The sequence below is a fragment of the Botryllus schlosseri genome, unplaced genomic scaffold, assembly GCF_051294905.1.
Source record: "Botryllus schlosseri isolate E-star unplaced genomic scaffold, Bs_hap1 Bs17a, whole genome shotgun sequence".
In the NCBI taxonomy this organism is placed as follows: domain Eukaryota; kingdom Metazoa; phylum Chordata; class Ascidiacea; order Stolidobranchia; family Styelidae; genus Botryllus; species Botryllus schlosseri.
Genome location: NW_027648626.1, coordinates 1,673,470 through 1,696,847, shown reverse-complemented (window position 1 = coordinate 1,696,847; position 23,378 = coordinate 1,673,470). Strand labels below are relative to the sequence as shown.

The window sequence follows — 23,378 nt, the reverse complement described above, 5'->3', positions numbered from 1 at the left end:
TGCAATGTTCTTTCCAATTCTCTACTAGTTGCTGACGATTACCACTGACGGGTGTCAGCCGAAGATATTTGGGTTTATTTCAATATGAATATAATATTCAATTGTATAATAGTACTCTGTATATTTAAGAGTCTCTTTTACATTCCAGGTGAGTGCAGACTACGATCAAGTCTACATACTGGCCGCCGATCCCATCAATGGCGTCAACATATCGACAGCGGATGACAAATATGTCCCCGAGAGCACGAGATTCGAAGCTAATCTCGTCACCGGAGAAAATGTGACTCTCACAACTGCCGGAAGTGACGGTGTCTATCGGCGGAGCCGTGGAAATGACATACAATGGTACGCCGATATTTGGAAATGAAAAATAAGTTCAAAAGTGATTGCAAAACCATTGAAAACTAACGTATGATCATGATCTTACATAGTAATTCCATATCAAATAGCTGACCTGAGTCAAAATTGAAAATGCTATCATCACGGCTAATTTGAAATGTAGTCAGTTGTGGTTAAAGTTCCCAAAAAAGCTACTTTCGTTGAAGTAGAAGTGAATTTCTCCTAAAATAAAGAGTACAAGTACATCTGTCAAAACTATTTCATGTGGAAATAACAAATGAAGTGCCTGACAAGTTCTAAAGTATGTGACTTGAAAATTAGCTTTGTTCTGAAGGGGGGGGGGCATATACATTTATCCGTTTATTGCAGCTTACTGCAGCAAAATTGCACGATGTATTTTTGTGACTAACCACAACGGCCAATGACGAACAGGTGCAATTTTCAAAGATGCATTCAATTACTGTAACACAGGGGCTATTTCTCCCAGTCGTGATGATGATTTCAATGAGCAAAAGTGATTCGAACACATAGGGCGGTTTTTTTTTTACTAAAAAAAGGAAAATTTTGACCTAAAAAATTTAAATTTTGACTTTTTTTGACCTAAACAAACTGAATTTTGACCAAATTTTGACTTAACGTATGCAAATTAGGTGTTTTCCCACATAATGTTAAAATTGTACCACTTATCTTCATATCTGGTTGGAACTGACTGTCCTAACGAAGTAGTTTGGCATGAAATAACGTTTTTGGCTTAGAAACATGCAACATTTACACGGAAAAACCAATATCATAAAATTTTGTAGTACAATGAGAGATACTTTCCTACATTCTTGGGTAGAAAGTGCATGTCTTTACTAAGAAGCTTGCCAAGGACGTTCAACAATAGCAGTTGCTGGCTGACAACACTCAAGTTGTGCGTACACACTGCTGGTGGTGACACACCGTGTTGCTTCATTCTGACAATGTTGTCTACATCACAATTTTTCATCATGCGCTTCTTAACATAAAAATGATGCAATGCTCAAGAAGTCTTTCTTCAGTTAGGATATTGCGGTACGTTGACCATAACACCAGGTTTACCTATTTGTTTTATTTGACCGTTTATGATTTACAATGAGCAGACAATTAGCCGTTTACAACGGTAGGCCTATATAATAGGCTACAAGCTGTGAAATATCAAATGATAAATTCACCGACATTGCAAAATCTACGATACAAGCGAAATGCGGACGTCAAAAAGATTTTGACTTGATGAAAAATTTTGACAAATTTTGACCTAACACTACAATTTTGACAAAATTTTGACAAATTTTGACATGTCAAAAAAAAAACGCCTTACACATAACCAATCAAGTAAGTGATGCAAACTTTTTTCCAAACTACTATATTATTGACAAATTATAAAAATCAGAAAGGTATGTAGTTCTGCCTACAAAATTGTTTAGCAGTCTTAAACAGAACCACTCAAGTGCAGAGAAATCCTACCCTTGATTACTCACCAGCTCTGGCGTTCATTGTCAAAATTTTCGTTTATTTCACCAGATTCCGCGTCTATCTATCACTCCTTCCAACAAGTGGGCACATACGTCGTCAGCGTCTTCATCACAAACGGAGTTAGCGTGAAAGGGAACGAGATCGAAGTGATATGTCTAGATCGTGTCGGAGCAATCACTTTTGAAGTCATTGATGGTTATCAAGGGGCTGCAGCCAATGGAAAAGAAGTTATCATCTCGGTATGTACATTTGAGTGAGTCTCATCACCATCAATAGACGATACTATGATAACTATAGTATAATAAATATAATTAATACAGTCTGTATTTTTATGAACTGTACAGTAGGGCTCTTCGAAAATGACCTTTTTTCTCAAATCGTACTGGCTACTTGCTAAAACTCTTAGGATACCTAATTTAAGCCTGCACACCAAATTTTGTTCAATTCCAACCAGTGGAAGCCGAGTTATTGCCGTTGAAAAATTTGGATGTGAATAAAATAGTATTTACGGTGAGCACAACTACAATAAATAAACAAAGAATCGGTCACCGTAGCAGTACAAGATGAAGTTTCAGGTATTTCGGGAAACTTTGAGAGCTGACTTTTAGCAGTAGTCTGGACGTAGTGGAATTGGTCATATGGGGACAGGCATGCTTTCTACTAAATAATTTTAAGATTTTCAAAATTAACTTGAAATTAAATTTATAGCTACACAGTTTTTCCAAAATAGATTAGAATTATGAACTCGTAAAAACTTGGAAAAAAGCTTCAGCTGACGGCAAGTAGTAGTAGAAACTGGTTTTCCAGTCGTCGATGCGGAAAATTACCAAATATTTTTTAGTCAGCCCACTCACAATCGCCATATCAATTGAAATGTTCCAAATTTGTCTACAATTGTAACTTGTAAAAAAGTGTCCTCTTTTTATAATATCAATATATGATAACCCTATTCCAGATTACCATTGAATGTTGTACTCATATAGAAATAAATCCGAATGTTTTCGGAATATCTCTCGATTTATTGGATAATGCTATTAGTGCAAAAAATTATGGAGCGGTCATCATATATCTCGGCCGGTCATTCTTTCATTCACGTGCCTCGGAATCGACTTTCATCAGAAAACACCAATGTAGTATGTGCCAACAAGGAAGAAGTAGAAGTAGCGTTGTAAACTCCTACTCAACTACAAGTAGAAGTAGAGATTTTTGACTAATTAAAAAAAATGAGTATTATTGGCCTCAAAAATAACACTGTGAAGCATGAGTGTAACTAGTCTGAAATCGTAAGCGCTTGTGTCATTAGGGTGGAGTGAATGATAAAACAAATAGAATTTCAAAACGTAGTCTTGATACGCGGTGCCCGAATATCAAATGAATTATTTCCATCATAATTTCGGGTTCGTGCCGCTAGTGTCCGTGCAATCTCACGGAACGGGCCTAAAATAGCTAATTTTGCCATACCTTGACAACCGCTTATGCTAGAAAGCTAGTTTCGGGCTTAAAAGATGCAGAAGCAAATTGTTCCTATCTCGCTTCCACAGAACTTTGTGTTGAAAATGAACGGAAAAAAAGTTACGAGCACATCACTGATCTCTGCGTGCTGATTTTCTCAGGTGGTGGTCGTCGATCGCATCATCCCGACTACAACAGTTGTGTGTTTCTCTTGTCGCGCTATGGCTTTGTATCAAATCAGTGCTTCGTTTCACGTGGGCTTGGTGGGCTCTTACGACTCGTGCTTGAGTACAGATGTGGTAGGAGCTTCTTCTTATCTGCATAGCGCATTTCGCCCAGTTGTATTTCTGTTATTATGTTATTGATTCTTCAATCCTTTTCCAATGGCTTCCGCTGTAGTCAGATGAGGTCAGTAACAAAGTACTTGAAAATTATATTTGTACTTGTAAAAAAATTAATAATTATGGCAATTATTAATGATGGCTAATTTGATCACCTCTGCCTGTGGTCCTATGCACTATCTGGTGGATTTGACTTGATAACTTCCCAATCTCAAAGTCAAGCCCGTTTGACTCAACCAAGGTTTTAGTCATCCCAGGACCAATTCATGTGTGTACCCTGATTTACAGTGACTTCCCATGTAGTCTTGCGGACTGATTGGTCAATTTGACCCATCCCATGTGACGCAGATAACATACATTGTTGTCATCCCAGCATACTTTCTGAAAAATCACAATCTTCTTATATATATTAATCTCATAATTTATTTGCCTAAGTGTAATTCTAGACTATCGCCATGCGCTATCAATTATTCTCGGGCAATTTTTATATTGTTGATATTTCTGAGCATTATCACCAATCATGGTGTAACTTGATTAACTTAAAATCACTTACGCACACTAAATTTCTTGTGCAGGTATCGTATCAGTGGGAAATTCAGAAAATAGAAGCTGACGGCTCACTTGCGAATTTCCCGATCGATCTCGTCACTACAACAACCGGCGACCAATCGCGATACCTCGTCGTGAAAGAAGGCTCTTTGGAAAACTCGCACGCATACCAATTCAAACTAAGAGTAAATATCACCATTTCATCAAATTTTATGCAAAATACTTTATGAGAAATCCAGGCGCGTAGCCAGCCGAAAAATAAGGAAGGGGTTTTAAAATAGAAGGGCGGGGTTTCGATGTTTTGCGAATTTACTTAATATAGCGTCAATTCATTAGGGTTAAGTACATGCGTAAATGACGATTATACATTATACAATCTCCTCGTGTTCGCGATTATACGCGTTTGATAAGCTTGTCGACGAGTCCGGAAGTACTGTTAATTAACGACTCCCTGATCTGTCGTCAACAATTAAATACCTGCGCTGCGCTTATCAAAGCGTCAAACAATTAAATACGCGCACTCATCAACGCAGCCTCGTCGACTATTTGCGCAAGTCGAAATGTCCGAGATTTTTGGGAATATGTGCCATAATGACGCCGATTTCAGGTGCTTCAAACCTGTCCTATTTTAAAACTCAAGTCGATTCACATATTCTGATGGTTATGTTTAAGTATTAGCGGAGATATATTACGCACGCGTCGCACATGTTTACGGACATTCGATGTCTTTCAGTTTCGCGATGTCACTCTTTAATCACAATCGCTAATCAGCATACAATCAACGGCATGGTCTCCAAGCCATCGAGAGATAGGAGCCACACCATGCTAGGCCCGAGACGCGATAGTTAGGCTAGCGATGGAGTTAGGCTAGCGATGATCTATTGATATATCTTTCGTATTAGGCCTTTTGCAGATGCGATTGTGTGTTCAACCAATGATATCGTGCGCTTATCAATGCGTCGAACAACTAAATACGCGCGCTTAGCAATGCGTCTTACGTCTTACATAGCCTCTGCGACGATTTGCGCAATTCAAAATGTACGAGTTTTTATGGAATACGGGCTATAATGACGAGATGGTGACTCAGACGGTTTTGAAATCAGCACTACAACATTGAAAGAAGTTCAGCAAGTGGCTTCAGTGTTAGAACAATGTGTCGTAAGTATCACGAAACGGTCTAGAAACTCAAGCATTATGCTGGGATTCATATCGTGCATATTTTTGGGATTTCACATCGCTATCAATTTAAGTAAGTCCCACTTTGATTTCTTTGCAAGAAAATACTACTTGTTGCCTGATATTTTGAACACGCAATAAAATGGAAATAGTGAGCGACGATGGAGCATGTGACTTTATAACCCCAAAACTACCCATATCCATAAATTAACCCTCAACCTTTACCTAATCTTATGATTAACCCAACTGTTACATTAACTTTAAATCCAACCTTGTACTAAATCTAACTCTAAACCTAACCCCCGAATTGACTCCCATTTGTCACCTAACCTAATCCCAAATCCAACCCAACTTTACCCTAAATTTGGCCCTAACCCCACCTAATCTTAATCCTACCGTGAATGTTTGTTTTTGTTCAAATTCAGCAAAATTTTTTGCATCGTTTTTTGATGGAGCTTCAATTTCATAGGGTGGCCAATAAAAGTTCCAATAAAATTTGTTGGAATCAAGCCAAATTTGATATGCATCCTAATAATTTTATCAACTAGCCAGCAAAATGTGAAAAAAAAAACTTTAATGGTCATGTCCATTCTCCACCTACCAATAACACCATCGATCCAGCATTTTTATCTGATCAAACCTTATTTCTTCCACAGAAATTTCCATCTGAGATGCAAAACCCGACCACGCACGAATACGTTCAGTCCAGCGTCAACCAAATGAATGCGCGGCTATCTGAGTTTGTCAACAGAGAAGGCCACGCCTCCTTTCAGAGAGCCACCAACGATGTCCTGGACATTATCGGCGGATTAATGCGTGTCGTTAACTATGCAGTGTATGACACTACTACCACAGAAACGGAGATCGTATCGATATTTCCAAACGGTACATACTAATTCTGTAGATAGCCTAAGCCACTAGCATACATATTTTTAAAGGTATATTCACGAAGAAGCAATGTGTTAAAAATGAGAGCCTATTCAGCCAAAGTATTGACGTTTTCAGACTGAGCTCCCCTGATATACCCGGAATCGATCGATAACATATCATGTCCGTTGGGAATTTTTTTGTTGACCTGTAGATATATAACATCTGCACATATTCCGGCTATTTCGTTTCATTTCTGTGACAATGCATTACAGCTACTGTCAATTTCGATGAGACTTACCGCAAAGGAGTCATGACAAATCTAATAAACAACGTCTATTCCCTGATCACCACCATTCTTCAAAGCAAAGTCGTAGATGAGGAGGCCATGTCTTTTCTATCTCCCTTGATCAGCATATCGACTAAGAAGACCACTCCGCTAACCGCGCCCAAGTACGTAAATTTGCCACTTATCATACTGAGATTGAATGTAGGTTTTGTAATCTCTTCCCTTGGACATTGCTTTGATGAGTCTTGAGTACTTTCGCATGCCTCTTATCAAGTGGCATTGACTGACTCATTTATATACAATGTAAATAGGATACAGAATGGTTGTTGTATTTGCTGAAGCCGTCAATAACCAAGTACTTCTACTTTGAAGAACTCAGCATGGTTGTAAACAGTAACCAGATTCCGAGTCAATCCCAAGTCAAGTTTGACTGGAGTCAAGTCGAGTCATTTTTAATTCACCACCAAGTCAACTCTGAGTCCAAGTCAGGAACCAACGCTTCGAGTTCGAGTCATAGTGTTAAGACACGAGTCTGAGCCCAGGTCATAGTGTTTACTGTTCAGTATCGAGTTCAAGACAGTTTCAACACCTTCCGAGCAACTTTTGGATAATATCCGACCTCGGATTCATTATTATACTCATTTTTCTCGCTCTAAACATATTTTTCAAACAGATAAAAGACAGTTTCTGGTCATATTCAATATTTATCGAGCCTGATATTCGAGACTTGAATAAGACTCATAGAATTTGTCGTTTAATATAATTTGGTCTGAGTCATGAATAATGACTCGAGAACAAGTTGAGTCAATACACAATTTCACTTGAGTCGCGTCATTTTCCGTTTTTATGAAAATGACTCAAGTCAAGTCGAGTCAACTCAAAATTGCGACTCGAGTCCGAATCAAGTCGAGTCATGACTCGAGTCATTACAGCCCTGGTACTCGGTAGGTTTTTCCTGCTTGCACCATTATGTCCACTTCCGCATGACAGGCAAAATTAGTTACTTTTTACAACTTTGACGAGTTTTGAAATCGCTATTTCTACGTGAAATTTTGTAGCAGTTTAAAGCGTTTCTTCTACTTATGCTGAGTGGCAACGCAATTTTTTATACTGGAATTTTTGTTAAAAAATCTGTAAGTTCCAATTGCGAGGCCCGATACTGACAAAAGTATGCTTTGCAAATCAGTGTATACGATGTTGATGATTTAACGAAACAGAATCGTACATTCTATCAACAGGCAGCAAGTCTCCGGCGGTGTATCATGGCAGCTTCCAGATCACATATTGGACAACTTGGATCCCAATATGGAATTGCAAATTGTTTCGATCGTGCAAGAGCAGGTGAATTATGTTGTTGAGCTCATCAGAGGTAATTGTGAACAACTGGATGGAATTCTAATGTACTTTTCTTTGTAGAATCCTTACACTTTCGGATATCCAGCGCATCAATTAGCGGCAAACGGCTTTGCTAATATTACCTCGCGTGTTCCGACTATCGAGTGTTACGACGGAAACGGGACGGCTATTCCGATATCAGGCCTGGCGTCTTCTACGGTAAGATATCTATGTCTTGTTTTAGGATTTTTACCTCTTGCAATACTTGCTCAAGGGTGTTTCTGTTTTGAGTACCTCCACTTTTACGCATCAGTTTTTAGATTTTAGAGGCTGCAAAGTCAAAAGTAGTTTCGGGATCAATTTTCATCACTTTTTAAAGTGAAATCGTCATGAAATTGCTTGAAACAGTCCCTGTATCACGATAGATGAATGTATTTTCTAAAATTGCATATATTTGTCGTGGTATTAGTCAAATTAGTCGTGCAATATTAAAAGTAGCCGCCTCAGACCTTCTACTAAATGTATGTGGCACATTGCCTCAATTCACTTTATGAATCTACTTACTTGTGTTTGTGTGGCGAATTTACTATGGCGTAACTTCTACTCGACTGCCCATGAAGATTACTTTGGCTACAACGTATGGTTTCGACGTATGTACATTTTGTGTGTAAATTCGGTATTGATTCTGTCACAGGATGGGGACGAACGTCGCATTAAACTGGCGATGACAGAGAGTTCTTGGGAATATCTCAACGCAGAGGATACCGTGAATACCTTGGAATCGTCTGGATCGTTGTACAGACCGAGGGTAATCTGGCGATTATAATTTTCAATGATCATATTAATGGTTATCTTGTGTCCCAAAATGAATTTGAATACCCATGAGTATTGGGAAAAGTTTGATATTACTATCTGCTATTTGCCTTCAACTCAGGAAAAGTTCTTTACACAGAATAACGCTGTCAGAAAAGAGTTCCATTTTTGAAATATCCCTACAGTTTTCTTAGTTGAACAAATATGGTACTTTCCTCAATAAAATTTGCCTTCAAATCATGAGAAGTTATTTGGTTGCTGGAACGAATTTACGCAGAAGACCACCGTCAGAAATAAGGTTACGTTTTTGAGACTTGTCACTTGAATTTTTACTAGTTCAACAAAATCTGTTACCTTTCTTACTGCTATTAGTCAAATCAAAGTCAAATCCAGAAAGATTCTGCGATTTTTGAAAGGAATTTACACTTGGAAATATCCCTTAAGCATGTGCAGTTGCGTAATGTCAACAACACAAATCTATCGTGTTTTGAAAGTGTTTATCAAGTGTACCATATTCCTGGATTTCTACATTGTAAATAAAGTTTTTCCCCATTTACGTTTCAGACTGGCTTGACGTTTGATACGGTCAGCACCCCTCTGCAACCTTTACAAACGTGCGGAATTACAGTAACAAACAACAATCGCGACAACAACACCGCGGAGTCCATATCATGATCACTTACACCAAAAAGTACAATATTAACAAGCAAGAGAGCAACCCCGCCATGGGTATGATGATATCGTGTTCATGACTTGTACGTATTTGAGACTGATTCATCGCTGTAACGTTGCAGAAGTGTATTTGGATTATTCTCCCAATCCGAATGCGGCTAATTTTACTTCGAAACTACGAATAACCGATGCGGAAATGGCAGACGGTGTTGATCATCAGCGCTACACGTTTTTCTTGGATCCCAGGTTTTACTTTACATGATTATATTTAGAGTTGAGCACACTGACCCGAGTACTTAAATCTGACTCGAGCTTTAATTCTAATGATTCGAGTCAAGAATTAAGAGATGACTCTTTCGAGTACCAAAATTATGTGCTCCTTGCCACTTAGAGTTGATTAATCAACTAAAATTATACTTTAGATCAGGGGTCGCCAACTCAAAACGAGTCACGGGCCACTTTTCAAATTTCGTAGAGGCCGCGGGCCGCATGAATTCGATATCGATGTAAAATAGAAAACCACGTTCTAAAAGTCTACTTCAGTACAACGGTGAGCTACCTAACATATGCAATGGCCATATTTGACCACAAAAGAAATAATATTTCATTAAGGAAATACAAATACAACAAAAAATCATTATCACCAATTATATTATATTTTGAACTGTGAGCTGTGCACGATGCCTGGAAACGCTTTTTGGCGACTAAGGAATTGATATTAGGAATAGCGAGATTCGTTACCAGCTAAAAGACCATCGCCACGTAAAGCTTGATCTTGTGGGTAAGCCCTAAGCCAGTGGTCCTCAATCTTTTTTAGACACACACCCCTTTATGATACTGAAAAATCGTCACATCACAAAATGCAACTAGAATGCTAGGAATCCCAACAGCTAGTTTGATGGCATGGAAGGTCATGGCTGTTGATAACATAATTCTATAAGATGAAATCCGGACTATACACATAGCAATAACTACGAAGTAGAGTTAAAGAGAAAATTTTTTCATTTGAGCGCATCTCCCTGTTCCCTTCAGATGGTTTCGCACCCCCACAAGGGGCTCACGCTCCCCAGTATGGGAACCACTGCCCTAAGCCGTTTTCTATGCGTCTCGGTCTTGGCAGTGTTTGGGCCGTTACAAGCCTAAAGTTACAATCGTCCAAGAAGGTTTTGCAAGTGCGTAAAACCCATTTGAGTGATCCGAAAGTCTATAAGTATATCATTACTGACCGCATCTGGTAATCAGGCAATGGTAATTCTTTACATACTAAAATGTCACGTATCAAATTCCAGAGATCGCAATCGCCGATGAGCGGGAAAAGCAGATCGCACGAATCTTCCTCGTCGCAGAGGTCTCGTCTTCATAAAGGATCTGGAAAACTGAAAGCCTTCGACCTGAAAGGAAAATCGGGTTCCAAAGTATGGCTATTGAACTCACGATTCTCTTTTTGTCTGTTCGAAAGTGACTCAACGGCTTCGTAATGTATAAAATGACTCGACTCGAGTCACTTTTTGTATTGACTCGACTTGTACTCGAGTCATTGTGCATGACTCAAACCAAGTCATATGATTCGAGACTGGGACTGCCAAGACATACATTTCATTGTAACTTCGAAGAATAGTAAAGTTACCGCATGATTGGTATTTCGTCTAGCAGTCCTGATACTTGAAAAGTAGGGCCACAAACTGTTACGACTGAGGAAAATTACGATAATATGAATGCGAGCCATTCTATATTACTCGAGCAGAGTTGAAAAAGTGGGTTGAACCGGACTGAAAAAAAAACTGGACAGTGAACACAATGAATGAATTGAAAATGACTCGACTTGACATATGCACATACTGACGTAAGATCTTTATTCTTTCTGCAGTATAGTTAGTGGCTTGGTCGAATGTTTAATCTAGGTTCAATTCATAAAATTTCGTCATAAGATTGTGTTGTGTTGGGATAGAATCGAAATAACCATGTGATTATCAGAGCTGGTCAAAGAAGTCAGAGTTGCTACTCAAGTAGATGTACAAATAATATGTAATTTCAACTCAGTTACGAGTATGAGTAGCCATCGCATTTTCAAAGACACTACTTTGAGTGGTAGTAGAAAATTAATGGTCTGATAAGCACCCAATCATGGGTACGGCAAAACCCCTTAGCTAAATCTGTTGTTTTACATGAAAACCTTCACTTTTAGAGCTTCAGCAAAGTACGCGCTCCCGGCGGATTCGCCCTCGACAAATGCAAACGAGAAGCCCAGAAAACGCAACGTTGCAACAAGATGCTCTTAAACCTCGGAATATACTTCATCTGCCTATCTTGCGTGGCAGCGGTGGCTTTTTGGGACCGCGATCCACTCCCCGTCAAGGAATCTCTTTTCAACACCGAATTTAATATATCGAATGATGCGGAAGGCGCGAAATGGCAAAATAACTCGGCTGTTTTTCAAGATATAACAACGTATTTTGAGTTGACTCTGAAGTTTTGCCGTTTTTTTATTCTTACTTTGTGAAAATACGATGATTTCATTATTGTGATATTATTAAAAGCAGATATAGTTTACACAGATTTGAGATTGATTTACTATATCGTGCGGGCAACTACTACCGATCCCCGTCGTGACGAAATCGGATTATTCAGTCGTGGAACGACAAGTTAGGGCTAACCGCTTATTACTGGTTAGCTGCATTGTTGTGGACGACTGACAACAGTTAGTTGTCGCTATTTTACACTTTCTGTTATACATTCGACGTTACCACCGCGAACTAGGAGATCAATCACGACGACGGGCAACTACTCCCAATTGGCGGAATACTGTCTGTTTGATTCATTTGTATAATCAGGTTTAGCACCACAAGAAGTACATTAGTATAGTTTATGATTGAATACAATCTTATCCATCAAACAACAGAGAAATAACATCCATTCAAAAGTCACTTGACGAAATTTATCAACCCCCGTATATTAATCGATGTAGTCAACTGGTTTGTTTCGTCTAATTTACTTTCTGCACCCACTTCACTGCTCCACACCAGGTGTGAACTCGAATAAACATATTTATTTAGGCGTATAGCGCGCAGTGGGGGCCCTATGGATCACGTTTCAACACTATATTGGTGGGCACCCAAAAAGCCTTCATAGGCGGTCATGTGACGTTGAAGGAATAACGAATTTCAAAGACGAGATGGCCTCATTCGCCGAAAAATTAAGTCTCGTAAACTGATGAAAAAACTTTACAAAAGAATGCATTTTTAATGAAAGTCGTTAAATGTGAGTGTTTCATTATGATGTTTTGAACCGATTTTTAAAAGGACTGTGTTGTGAATATATTTGTAATATGGGCCCAATATTCGGCATTGCCACTGTGTTACTTTACTTTGAAAAAAACTAATGACAGATCACAATTCGTCAGAATAAATGCTGAATTTCAACAAAAATGTGCGTATATATAGTTTTTTGGCTATAACTCATTTTGTGTTCACAATAGAGAGAACTTTCTTCAGAAGACGGATAGAAACATGATGCTTCCGCAGATTTTGAGCTATATATCATGACTCTACGACCAGCGGTTGCCGAGATGGGCCATTTTACCCCCCCACGCGCAGAAATTGGGGGGTTGCCGGCTGGAAAATGGGGGCAACACCCTGAAGTCACTTTCAATTGAAGTTTTAGGTCATTTGTCAGGATTGAGGAAGGCCTTTTTTGATTTGAAAAAAAAAGTCATTTTCACTCCACCCTACTGTCTATTTATGACCACACTCGATGATAACAAAAATTCTAAGGCATGAAAGAACGTACGAACGAATATCGACGCTAACAAGAAAACGATCAGTCAATGTTCAACTATAGATAACTAAGGTAAACCGTTGATCAGAGATGGCCACAGTCCGGTTCAGGAGCCGGAGCAGGATTTTGATGAATTTTACGGTGGCCGGATCGGAGCCGGATTCTGAAACTGCCATATGAGCCGGATTTAAACAGGATTTGATATTCATAACAAATATTGGGTGATAAAGGTTCAAGATATCTTATATTCAATGAAAATAACTGCTTCGATATTATTTACCTATGGATCAAGCCCAGGCTGATTTCGACAATAAATGACAACGTTGAAACCGCTGATACCGGTAACGTCGTTGAAATGCGTAAGCAACATAAATAAAGTTTCTGCAGTGATGAGATTACTGCTGGATGAGATGAGGACGAAGGCAGGCTCCAGCAAGCGAGCTGCAGAAGTGTTTGTTTTCGAATTCAGTTGTTCCTCAGATATTAATTCTTATCCTTCCTGTTCATCAGCCATTAGGGTACTTGATATCAGTTGTCAGGATGACAGAAAAGCGAGGTGTCGGTGTTGTTGCAGAATGCAGAGGTAACTGGTGCCTGCTGGTGGTTCTGATTTCTGATGTCATTTGGAATGATTGTGTGGTGTGGTAACACTAGAAATATTTCATGAATTTAATGCAATTTGGCTACAAGCAGAGTCATCATGATGGTCAAGCACTGAGGCGGATATATTCGTTCCATTTTCTAAATTTATACTTTGCAAAACACATGTTCATGAATATCTTTCCCCAGAATCTATACCACCTGTAATTATTAGCGCTTCAAGCCAATCTCAAGCTGATTCAACGTTGATTTGCAAGACGGCACTCACTGTCCAAACATACACGCACTACAATATGTATTCCTTCCTTTTGTAAAATTAGGGCTGCGTGATAGCCTCCCTTGCATTTCCAATTCGCCATGTTTGGTCTCCATAGAGATTTAAACTACTAAATATATTTGTAGGACAAGGCAGAAATCGATTGATTGACTTCATAAGTCTCCTCTACTCCTTCCTTTCTTCTCACTGTATAGCAGTTCTTGCAGTATCTTGAATCAGAAAAAAAAACATAATAAAAATGATGAATTTACAGCCAACAATATGAATATACTTTTCAATTGTACATTGCAGTTCTGTACCTCCAACAAGCCCTTCATATTTATAAGTGTTGAATTAGGGGTTGTGTCAAGTTTTGGGGTTGTGAAACCAGATACCATGTTTATGATTTCGGAAACACACTAGAACTGAAGTACGGGCATCCCTAAAAGACGGAAAAGCGGAAACAGCGGAAAACGAACCCTAAAACGCGGAAACAACGGAAACAGCGGAAACAATAAAAAAATGCCGATTCCTAAAAGACGGAAAGACGGAAATAGCGGAAAACTTAACCATCGATTAAATAGCGGAATTTGATACTGACATAATCTGCTCGCTGCGGAATCTAAATCAGCGGAAAAACGGAGTGCAGCCTGAGCAGCGGAAACAGCGGAAAATTTAACCATACCAGTTTGAGGCGAAGATGACGGAAAATTTGACCATCGATTACATAGCGGACTTTGATACTAACATAATCTGAGACTAAGACAATTGCCTGATAGTATCATCCACCCAAAAGCTTGTATTAACCAAATTCATTGCTTTCAATTCATAAATTATTTGAAACTAATACACGCGGCCGAACATCGTGCAAACTTTTGACTCAGCTCGCTAACGTAGTTCATGTCTGTCATTCTCAGAAAATAGTTGTCTATCTTTGACGCAATGGTTCCCAAGTCATTAAAGGAGAAGAACCGTACAGAACTGGATTTCATTCTATTAGCCAGCACATTAATTTTTATTTTATCGGGAATATCAGACATTGAAGCTACATTTCAAGAGAAAGGGGTTTCAAGTTTGAAATGGAAGAGATTCCGACTACAAAAAGCAACCCGCGTCCACGCCAACACGTGTTTTCTAACTGTCGGCAACTAATATTCTTTTTCAAATGTGCAACTAGAACTAGAACTAATAAATTTTCAAAATCCGCAAGAACTGGAACTAGAATTAGAAGTACTCAAAAACCCGTCAGTTAGTTGACCATTAACTGACTAAATGTTTAGCTTGTACAAGTCTGCTGGCATCCCTTTAATAATATACACTACGCTATTCATAAGCATCTCGCAGGATGTACCAATTAGAAATGCCTTAATGAGCTAGTCTTGGCCTGGGCTCATTAGTCCAAGAAAGGGAGACCATGCCTAGTAGCCTAACTGGACGTTCTGATATACGTTCTTCCACCGATACACTCAATACAATACAATTTATTCGATGTTGATACAGTGTTAGTAAGCGCTTGCTTCTCAGCGGAACTGGTCGGCATAATTGGATTTATTCGCTGTTGCGTGAATCGAAGGGCAAAACATAACTGCTCATACCTCGCTGACATGCTTATCTGGGTCATCTTGGAATAATGAATAACAATAACTTCGCATTTATTAGAAAGTGTAATTCAATCTTTACCAAATAAACAGCATCGCTTCACAGCATCACACACTGTAAACGAAAATGGTGTGTTTTTGCAATTTACTGCATAGCGCAGGGCGTATTTCAAGTCATCACACCTTTTGAGTACTAGAATTATTATTTGCACCCATCTCAGTGGGTGTGAATAAGCCTAATACACCCCACCATACCATCAAAAACAAACCCCAAGCATTGGCATTTCGGGTGAATTATCAGTGATTACACCTTTTTTCAGGCACTTATGAATTCAGAGGTGGTCAGTAACGAAGTACTCCTACTTTTTGAATTACTTGAAGTAGATTTTGCCCACTCACACTACTTTTTAAGTAGTTATGATTTTAGACTACTTCTACCTCTACTTGACAGTTTTCAGTTTTGTAGGCAAAAATAAGCCTAGAAAACCTGCTTACTTAATTACTTTGAACCACCACTCCTACTTCTACTTGAGTAGAAATTCCGGTGTTACTTCTACTTCTACTTGAGTAGCGACGATGAGCGATTTAGATTCCGTAGCCAGCAGATTATGTTAGTATCAAAGTCCGCTATGTAATCGATGGTCAAATTTTCCGTCATATTCGCCTCAAACTGGTATGGTTAAATTTTCCGCTGTTTCGGCTACACTCCGTTTTCCCGCTGATTTAGATTCCGCAGCAAGCTGATTATGTCAGTATCAAAGCCCGCTATGTAATCGATGGTCAAATTTTCCGTCATATTCGCCTCAAACTGGTATGGTTAACTTTTCCGCTGTTTCCGCTGCTCAGGCTACACTTCGTTTTCCGCTGATTTAGATTCCGCAGCCAGCAGATTATGTCAGTATCAAAGTCCTCTCTTCAATCGATGGTCAAATTTTCCGTCATATTCGCCTCAAACTGGTACGGTTAAATTTTCCGCTGTTTCGGCTACACTCCGTTTTCCCGCTGATTTAGATTCCGCAGCGAGCTGATTATGTCAGTATCAAAGCCCGCTATGTAATCGATGGTCAAATTTTCCGTCATATTCGCCTCAAACTGGTATGGTTAAATTTTCCGCTGTTTCGGCTACACTCCGTTTTCCCGCTGATTTAGATTCCGCAGCGAGCTGATTATGTCAGTATCAAAGTCCGCTATGTAATCGATGGTCATATTTCCGTAATATTCGCCTCAAAATGGTATGGTTAAATTTTCCGCTGTTTCCGCTGCTTCGGCTGCACTCCGTTTTTCCGCTGATTTAGATTCCGTAGCCAGCAGATTATGTTAGTATCAAAGTCCGCTATGTAATCGATGGTCAAATTTTCCGTCATATTCGCCTCAAACTGGTATGGTTAAATTTTCCGCTGTTTCCGCTGCTTCGGCTACACTCCGTTTTTCCGCTGATTTAGATTCCGTAGCCAGCAGATTATGTTAGTATCAAAGTCCGCTATGTAATCGATGGTCAAATTTTCCGTCATATTCGCCTCAAACTGGTATGGTTAAATTTTCCGCTGTTTCGGCTACACTCCGTTTTCCCGCTGATTTAGATTCCGCAGCGAGCTGATTATGTCAGTATCAAAGTCCGCTATGTAATCGATGGTCATATTTCCGTAATATTCGCCTCAAAATGGTATGGTTAAATTTTCCGCTGTTTCCGCTGCTTCGGCTGCACTCCGTTTTTCCGCTGATTTAGATTCCGTAGCCAGCAGATTATGTTAGTATCAAAGCCCGCTATGTAATCGATGGTCAAATTTTCCGTCATATTCGCCTCAAACTGGTATGGTTAAATTTTCCGCTGTTTCCGCTGCTTCGGCTACACTCCGTTTTTCCGCTGATTTAGATTCCGCAGCGAGCTGATTATGTCAGTATCAAAGTCCGCTATGTAATCGATGGTCATATTTCCGTAATATTCGCCTCAAAATGGTATGGTTAACTTTTCCGCTGTTTCCGCTGCTCAGGCTACACTCCGTTTTCCGCTGATTTGGATTCCGCAGCGAGCAGATTATGTCAGTATCAAAGTCCGCTATTTAATCGATGGTTAAGTTTTCCGCTATTTCCGTCTTTCCGTCTTTTAGGAATCGGCATTTTTTATTGTTTCCGCTGTTTCCGTTGTTTCCGCGTTTTAGGGTTCGTTTTCCGCTGTTTCCGCTGTTTCCGCTTTTCCGTCTTTTAGGGATGCCCCTGAAGTACCACCGGTACTCTCTGATTGATTGTGCACATCATCATGCTGATTATATAATATATATATTGGCAGTGGCTATTCGTCCGGAACCGGATGAATAGCCCAAAGCTATAGACCAGGCTATTCGTCCGGAACTGTGTGACGTAACTATGGGGATAAATGTTTCGTGCTGGTATTACTAAATAACAACGTCGCCCATGAAGGCAAAGTAGAATTTGATGAAATAATAATGAATGAATATTTAATCAAATATTATAATATTCATTTATTAATTTATTTATCTATCTCTAGTAATCAGAAAAACGCATTGGGTCACGTATGAGGATAGTCATGGCTCGCTGCATACAACGTGTTTTTTATATGTCGGACGCCAGTTGACGCCTTGACGGTCGACGTGAGTACAGCAGGAGCAGCGTGTCGTGAATGGAGAAGCCGCCGTCAGCGTGGGCGCCGCTGTCGAGCTGAAACATTCGAAGTATGAAGACCTGTGAAGATCTATGCGTGTTGCTACGGCCAAGAACGTTCAAACAGAGCTGATGTGGTAAGGATCTGATAAATTGATAGCGCATTTTAAGACACTTGATATTCAATTTACTGCTAGTAATTTGGTCCGTGGACATAGCATGCGAGACCTCGGCATGCGACAATTTAGCATGCGACAATTTAGCATGCGACACATGAGCATGTGGGTTAAATTACGGGTTAGGGGTAGGTTAGGGTTGGATTTATGGTTGGGTTAGGGTTTAGGTAAGGTTAGGTTAGGCTATGTTTCGGGTTAGGGTAAGTTTTTGGGTTATACAGTCACAGGCTGAAGTGACGCATGCTGATGTGTTCCATGCTGAACTGTCGTTTTCCATTGTGTCGCATGCTCATATGTCGGGCAACCAGTAATTTCCCTTATGCCTCTACGTTTTGATGCCTCGTGGTTTGCTTAATTCAATACTCGGGAATGATATGTATGTGTATTTATGCATATGTCTGAAATGTATGCTTTTAATTGAGGTCTTGCTACAGCCGAGAATGTTGAGACAGAGCTGATGTGGTAAGGATCTGATAAATTGATAGCGTATTTTAAGACACTTGATATTCAATTTACTGCTAATAATTTCCCTTATGCCTCTATGTTTTGGCGCCTCGTGGTTACCTCCATTCAATACTTCAAATGATATGTATGTGTATATGCATATGTCTGAAATTTACGGTATATACTTTTAATTGAGGGCAATCAACAACATGCGGGTTGATGAAATGAGAACAAAGATATATTTCTTGATGTTGTAATAGTTAACTAGAACAAATTGAATAAACTAACACAAATATAATATAAATGAATGAAATGTAGTCAATCAATTAATAGCGATCAATTCTTGCAGCGATCGCAGAACCATTTACTTTGTTTTGGGGAAGCGTTTAGTCCCGCACACAAGAAATGGTCCCATCTCAGACAGGAGTCGCAACAAATGGAATTGCTGTCCAGCAACTCGTCACATACTCCGCAATACCACTCCTTCTGACGACATTTCTTTCGGTATAATTTCATTATGGCCGTCCATCCATCTGCTGTGAAATATTTCTTGATCTGAATTATGTTTACAGATTCGTCAAGACAGCTATTAGGAATGTCACGAGTATCAGGTTTGGCTGATTTCCGGTCCAGTCGCTTGCCCAATATTGCAGCACGAGTGTCGGTTGGTGACACGAACCACGATAACATCACTGCAATTGAGGTAAAAATATAAGATAGTAGAGGGTTTTGCTATAGAAAAGAACTTACATCGCTCCATGTCTTTAGGGTGCTTCTTTGAAAATCTAACCGGCCCGTCTGATTTCTTTTTCTTTCGAAGACCCACGACAGTTTGCTCAAGGCCTTTTGGACGACCTCGTTTTTTCATTTGTGGTGGAAGAGTTATGTTGGTAAGATCTTGAACACCAAGATGAAAGAGTTCTATAATTTGGCGAGCTCAAATTTCAATTCATTTAGCCAACCAACCAATCAACTGTTCCGAGGGTTTGATGTTTTGCTTGACAAATCCAGACACTGCTGGTGTGTTGTTTTCTGCAATTTAAAACAGAAATCAAATCTTTATTTTGTTACAACCGGCAAAATATATCGGCTGGGCACTGAATCAGTACATTGTTTTGAATAAATTAGTAGTAGTTGTAGGTTCACCAGATGTTACTAAAAACGAATCATAGCGGTGAAATGAGCCTACCCGATGTGCAAATGGAAGTGTCTATTGCTGGTTCAAGGTTTCTTGACTGACCAGTTGATTCATTACTTGAAGAAATTTTGTCTGTACCTGGTAGGACAAAATACGTGGTAAAAGCCTAAACTTCAAAGGTAAAATGATAACTAACCAGTCATCTCAACAATGAGGACAGTCTTTTTCTGCTCAGAGCTGTGCGCCGTATCTTCCACAGTATGGTCGTCACCTGCAAGGAGCGAGGCGGATGCAAATAAATATCAAGCGCAGTCACAGAACAAAACGCACCTGTTGTGCCGTTGTTGGCATCCGTTGCACATTGTAACAAAACATTGACTATCCCTGTATCTGAAAAAAGTCAGTGTCATGAATTAAATATTTATTGTATATTTCATATTTACCATGTGTTTCAGACTGGCTGTTTGCATTCCATGCCACTTCACCTCCACTACCCCACACCTTCGCAAGCATCTCCAGCACTTCAATTTTGTTCTCGAATTCGCGCATGGAGGACTCGGAGACAATTGACGCCAATTTTTGTGTAATGGCATTGGCTTTTTTAAATTTTTCGAATTGTGACGTGATTGGCTTCGTTTTGGCAACATTCATACAAATTGTTGCGGGATGTGAAATGATCTCGTTGTCCGACATAACTTCACTGTTCTTCTTGTAGTATGCTAAGGTCCATCGTATTGCGCATAATTCTGGACAGAACAAGCTTTGAGAGTTTTGACGAGTCACATGGAAAATGTGACGACATGGTAATTTCATTGACTGGCGGAAAGCGCACTTGCAGTCGTGTGCAGACGGTTGAACTTCTCCATTCTCTTTTGTAGGCGTTTTGAGCTGAGTGAGGACCTTTTCAAGAGCATATGGTGTGAGGATCTGTCCGTACTGGTGCTCTGTACTACCCACCTCAAATGGCATTACAGGTACCTTTTGCAGAATTGAAATGGATCGATGGGATTGTTCTGTACGCAAAGACTTGATGACAAGCATTAAATTGTGAAAAAACTGCTGCAAGCTTGAGTACTTGGTAATAACAGCCTTCAATTTTTGGTTGATGCACTCAACTCTATTGTTAGTTTGATTTTGAAATGTCACGCCAGTATTTTTATAGACATACACCCACTCTTCCTTGATGCCATGCCAGTTTTTGTTGAAGTATGACACGACATTTCCCAATCCACTGTCAATCAGTTTTTGATATAATTCTTCGTAATGCAGGTAAGACCTTGCATACGCCATTTCTTGTACAATATTCAAAATATAACTACGTTCTGTTGCAGTGATTCCCATTTTATCGCAAGTCAATTCTCTTCGGAATGTCCTCAACACATGAAATAAACATATCAAAATTTTGGCATCCGGGAATTCTGCTTTAAAGACTTGACGCTCTGTAAAATCTTTATCTGCCATGATAGTGACAGTTTCGCACCATTTACTGTTGTATTTTTTAAAGATTCTTGCCATCTCGGATATCGATACCGCATCTTCTGACACCAAGACAAAGACGCCAACTACAACACTCTCTCCATTCCCATCTTCTGCAATCAACAAGTACAGTGGCATTCTCATGTCGTTCAGTTTGTAAGTGGCATCGATGAATAATATTTCGGGATAGTGTGAAAAAGTCTGTTGCATATCTTTGTCTTGGAAAAATATACCGTTCAGAACATTTTGTTCTGTAACGATTATCTCCACGACGGCACCTGAGCAAGAGCAAATTAGGGACTATAGTTGATGAGAACCACCAGAAACAAATACTTTACCTGGAATTTCTTCGAGTTCCTTTGCTGTCGCTTCTAGTGCTGACACTTCACTGGATCTTGTGATGCCGATGTTGTGAAGATCTTTTAACAGTACGACTTGACCTAGTGAAGTCCGTAAATGGTTTTGTAACAGCTTTTTATTTGCCTTCAGGCTCAACAGTTCTTTAACGTGGTCCTTCTGGCCGGAGTCTAGTCTTCGCTGATGCGGCAAATGTTCGAAGGCATTCTACAAAAAAATATATGTTACTGCTCCACATTTCGTTTCGCTGTTCATATTATTAATTGATTTTATTGTTATATTAATGTGTTATTGTTGGTGTTTTGTTTGTTCAACTTCAATTGTATACTTTTTCTCGACTTATATTTGTTGTGTTGCCTTTGTTTCATTGTTTATTCAACTGTTCTTGTTTGTTGTGTTACTCTCTTCGTTGTTTGTTAGTCTGTTTGTTACTGTTAGTTTTAGTTAATTGCTTTTTTAGTGCCTTGGTTGCTCTAGTTAAGTTAACTTTTTAATGCGTCCTGCGCACTAGAATTTCTCTTGTAGAGTTACACGTAGTTGCTGATGCTGTAATGTGCCACTGCACTCTCCAATTCCTCATAAGAGGCGAGCTATCCTTATTCTGTTTGTTCTTATAAAGTTCTGTTGATGTTACTGTTCGTTCTTCCTGTGTTATTGTTTTGTGCTTGTAGTTGTAGTTTTGATGTTACTGTTCGTTATTTCATTTATGGTGTGTGTTGCCTGTCTGCAAACTGGGGTACTTTGATGACGTGCTTCAACTAATGGTTGATGCACACAACTCTATTTTTCGTATGATTTTGAAATGTCACACCACTGTTCTTCAATTTACTTCACTTCCTATACACATCTTTTGTTAACTTATTTATCATTTTACGCTACAGTTTATTTAGCCTGTATTTACTCTCTCACGCAGTTCAAATTCATGATTGCTCATTGCTCTGTGTCTGCTAATACTACCTTCTTGAGCTCATGATTATGATGTTCGTCCATGCTCCTCACGATGAGATACTGGCCGTCATCAGAGGTACCAAGCTTGATGTGAGCTTGGCAGTCTTTACGGAAAGTACTGAAATAAAATCGGGGATATGCAAATTGTGATGATATATTGAATGTTGAGCGCATTCGTCATACATAGCAAGTTGGCGAGATATAGGTATAGCAAGCAGTAAGTGATACTTACTGTTGATTAGGACGTCGACCCTTGGATTTAGTTTGAAAACGGCGGCCGCCGTGAATACAGTGCAAAGTAATTTCGCCGTACTTCAATTTGGTGTTATAATTACGCTGGGTGGTCCGCTTTTTCGAAGCGTCCAGCGTACGCGAGTCTCTTTTGTACAGTTGCACGTACTTGTGTTTCTGATAGAGTGCCACAGCACGCTCAAATTCCTCATAAGAGGCGAACCTGCTCTCCTTATTCAACATTTTATCGGTCAGTACAGGCTCGATCACGCAGAAATTGATAACCGGTCAGATTTCATCAGTCGCGTCACAATGTTGGTTTTCTACAGTTACGTCACAGGAAACATCCATTCCGAATAGTTACGTCACACGGTTCCGGACGAATAGGCTGATCTATGGGCTTGGGCTATTCGTCCGGTTCCGGACGAATAGCC

At 39.5% G+C, this 23,378-nt stretch overlaps 2 protein-coding genes across 3 annotated transcripts; one reads left to right on the top strand and one right to left on the bottom strand.

Moving 5' to 3' along the window:
• The first annotated feature begins 206 nt into the window (after positions 1 to 206).
• Positions 207 to 10,742, top strand: LOC145459687 (uncharacterized). 2 transcript variants are annotated; one of them, XM_080338245.1, is made up of 12 exons: positions 207 to 345; positions 1,882 to 2,072; positions 3,447 to 3,584; positions 4,202 to 4,360; positions 6,008 to 6,236; positions 6,494 to 6,671; positions 7,746 to 7,848; positions 7,924 to 8,061; positions 8,537 to 8,650; positions 9,220 to 9,384; positions 9,450 to 9,573; positions 10,617 to 10,742. In XM_080338245.1, the coding sequence occupies exons 1-10, from the start codon at positions 333 to 335 to the stop codon at positions 9,328 to 9,330; spliced, it is 1,374 nt and encodes a 457-aa protein (XP_080194371.1). In that variant the 5' UTR covers positions 207 to 332; the 3' UTR covers positions 9,331 to 9,384; positions 9,450 to 9,573; positions 10,617 to 10,742. The 2 variants fall into 2 exon arrangements, with proteins under 2 accessions (XP_080194371.1, XP_080194372.1); XM_080338246.1 differs by lacking the exon at positions 10,617 to 10,742 and adding an exon at positions 9,750 to 10,279.
• Positions 10,743 to 19,035: 8,293 nt separating this feature from the next.
• LOC145459666 (uncharacterized) lies at positions 19,036 to 23,378 on the bottom strand. Its single transcript, XM_080338232.1, has 10 exons — positions 22,946 to 23,378; positions 22,723 to 22,831; positions 21,747 to 21,972; positions 20,376 to 21,686; positions 20,263 to 20,322; positions 20,129 to 20,203; positions 19,984 to 20,070; positions 19,761 to 19,826; positions 19,545 to 19,691; positions 19,036 to 19,486 (listed from the first exon to the last, which is right to left on the bottom strand). The coding sequence occupies exons 1-10, from the start codon at positions 23,185 to 23,187 to the stop codon at positions 19,131 to 19,133; spliced, it is 2,679 nt and encodes an 892-aa protein (XP_080194358.1). The 5' UTR covers positions 23,188 to 23,378; the 3' UTR covers positions 19,036 to 19,130.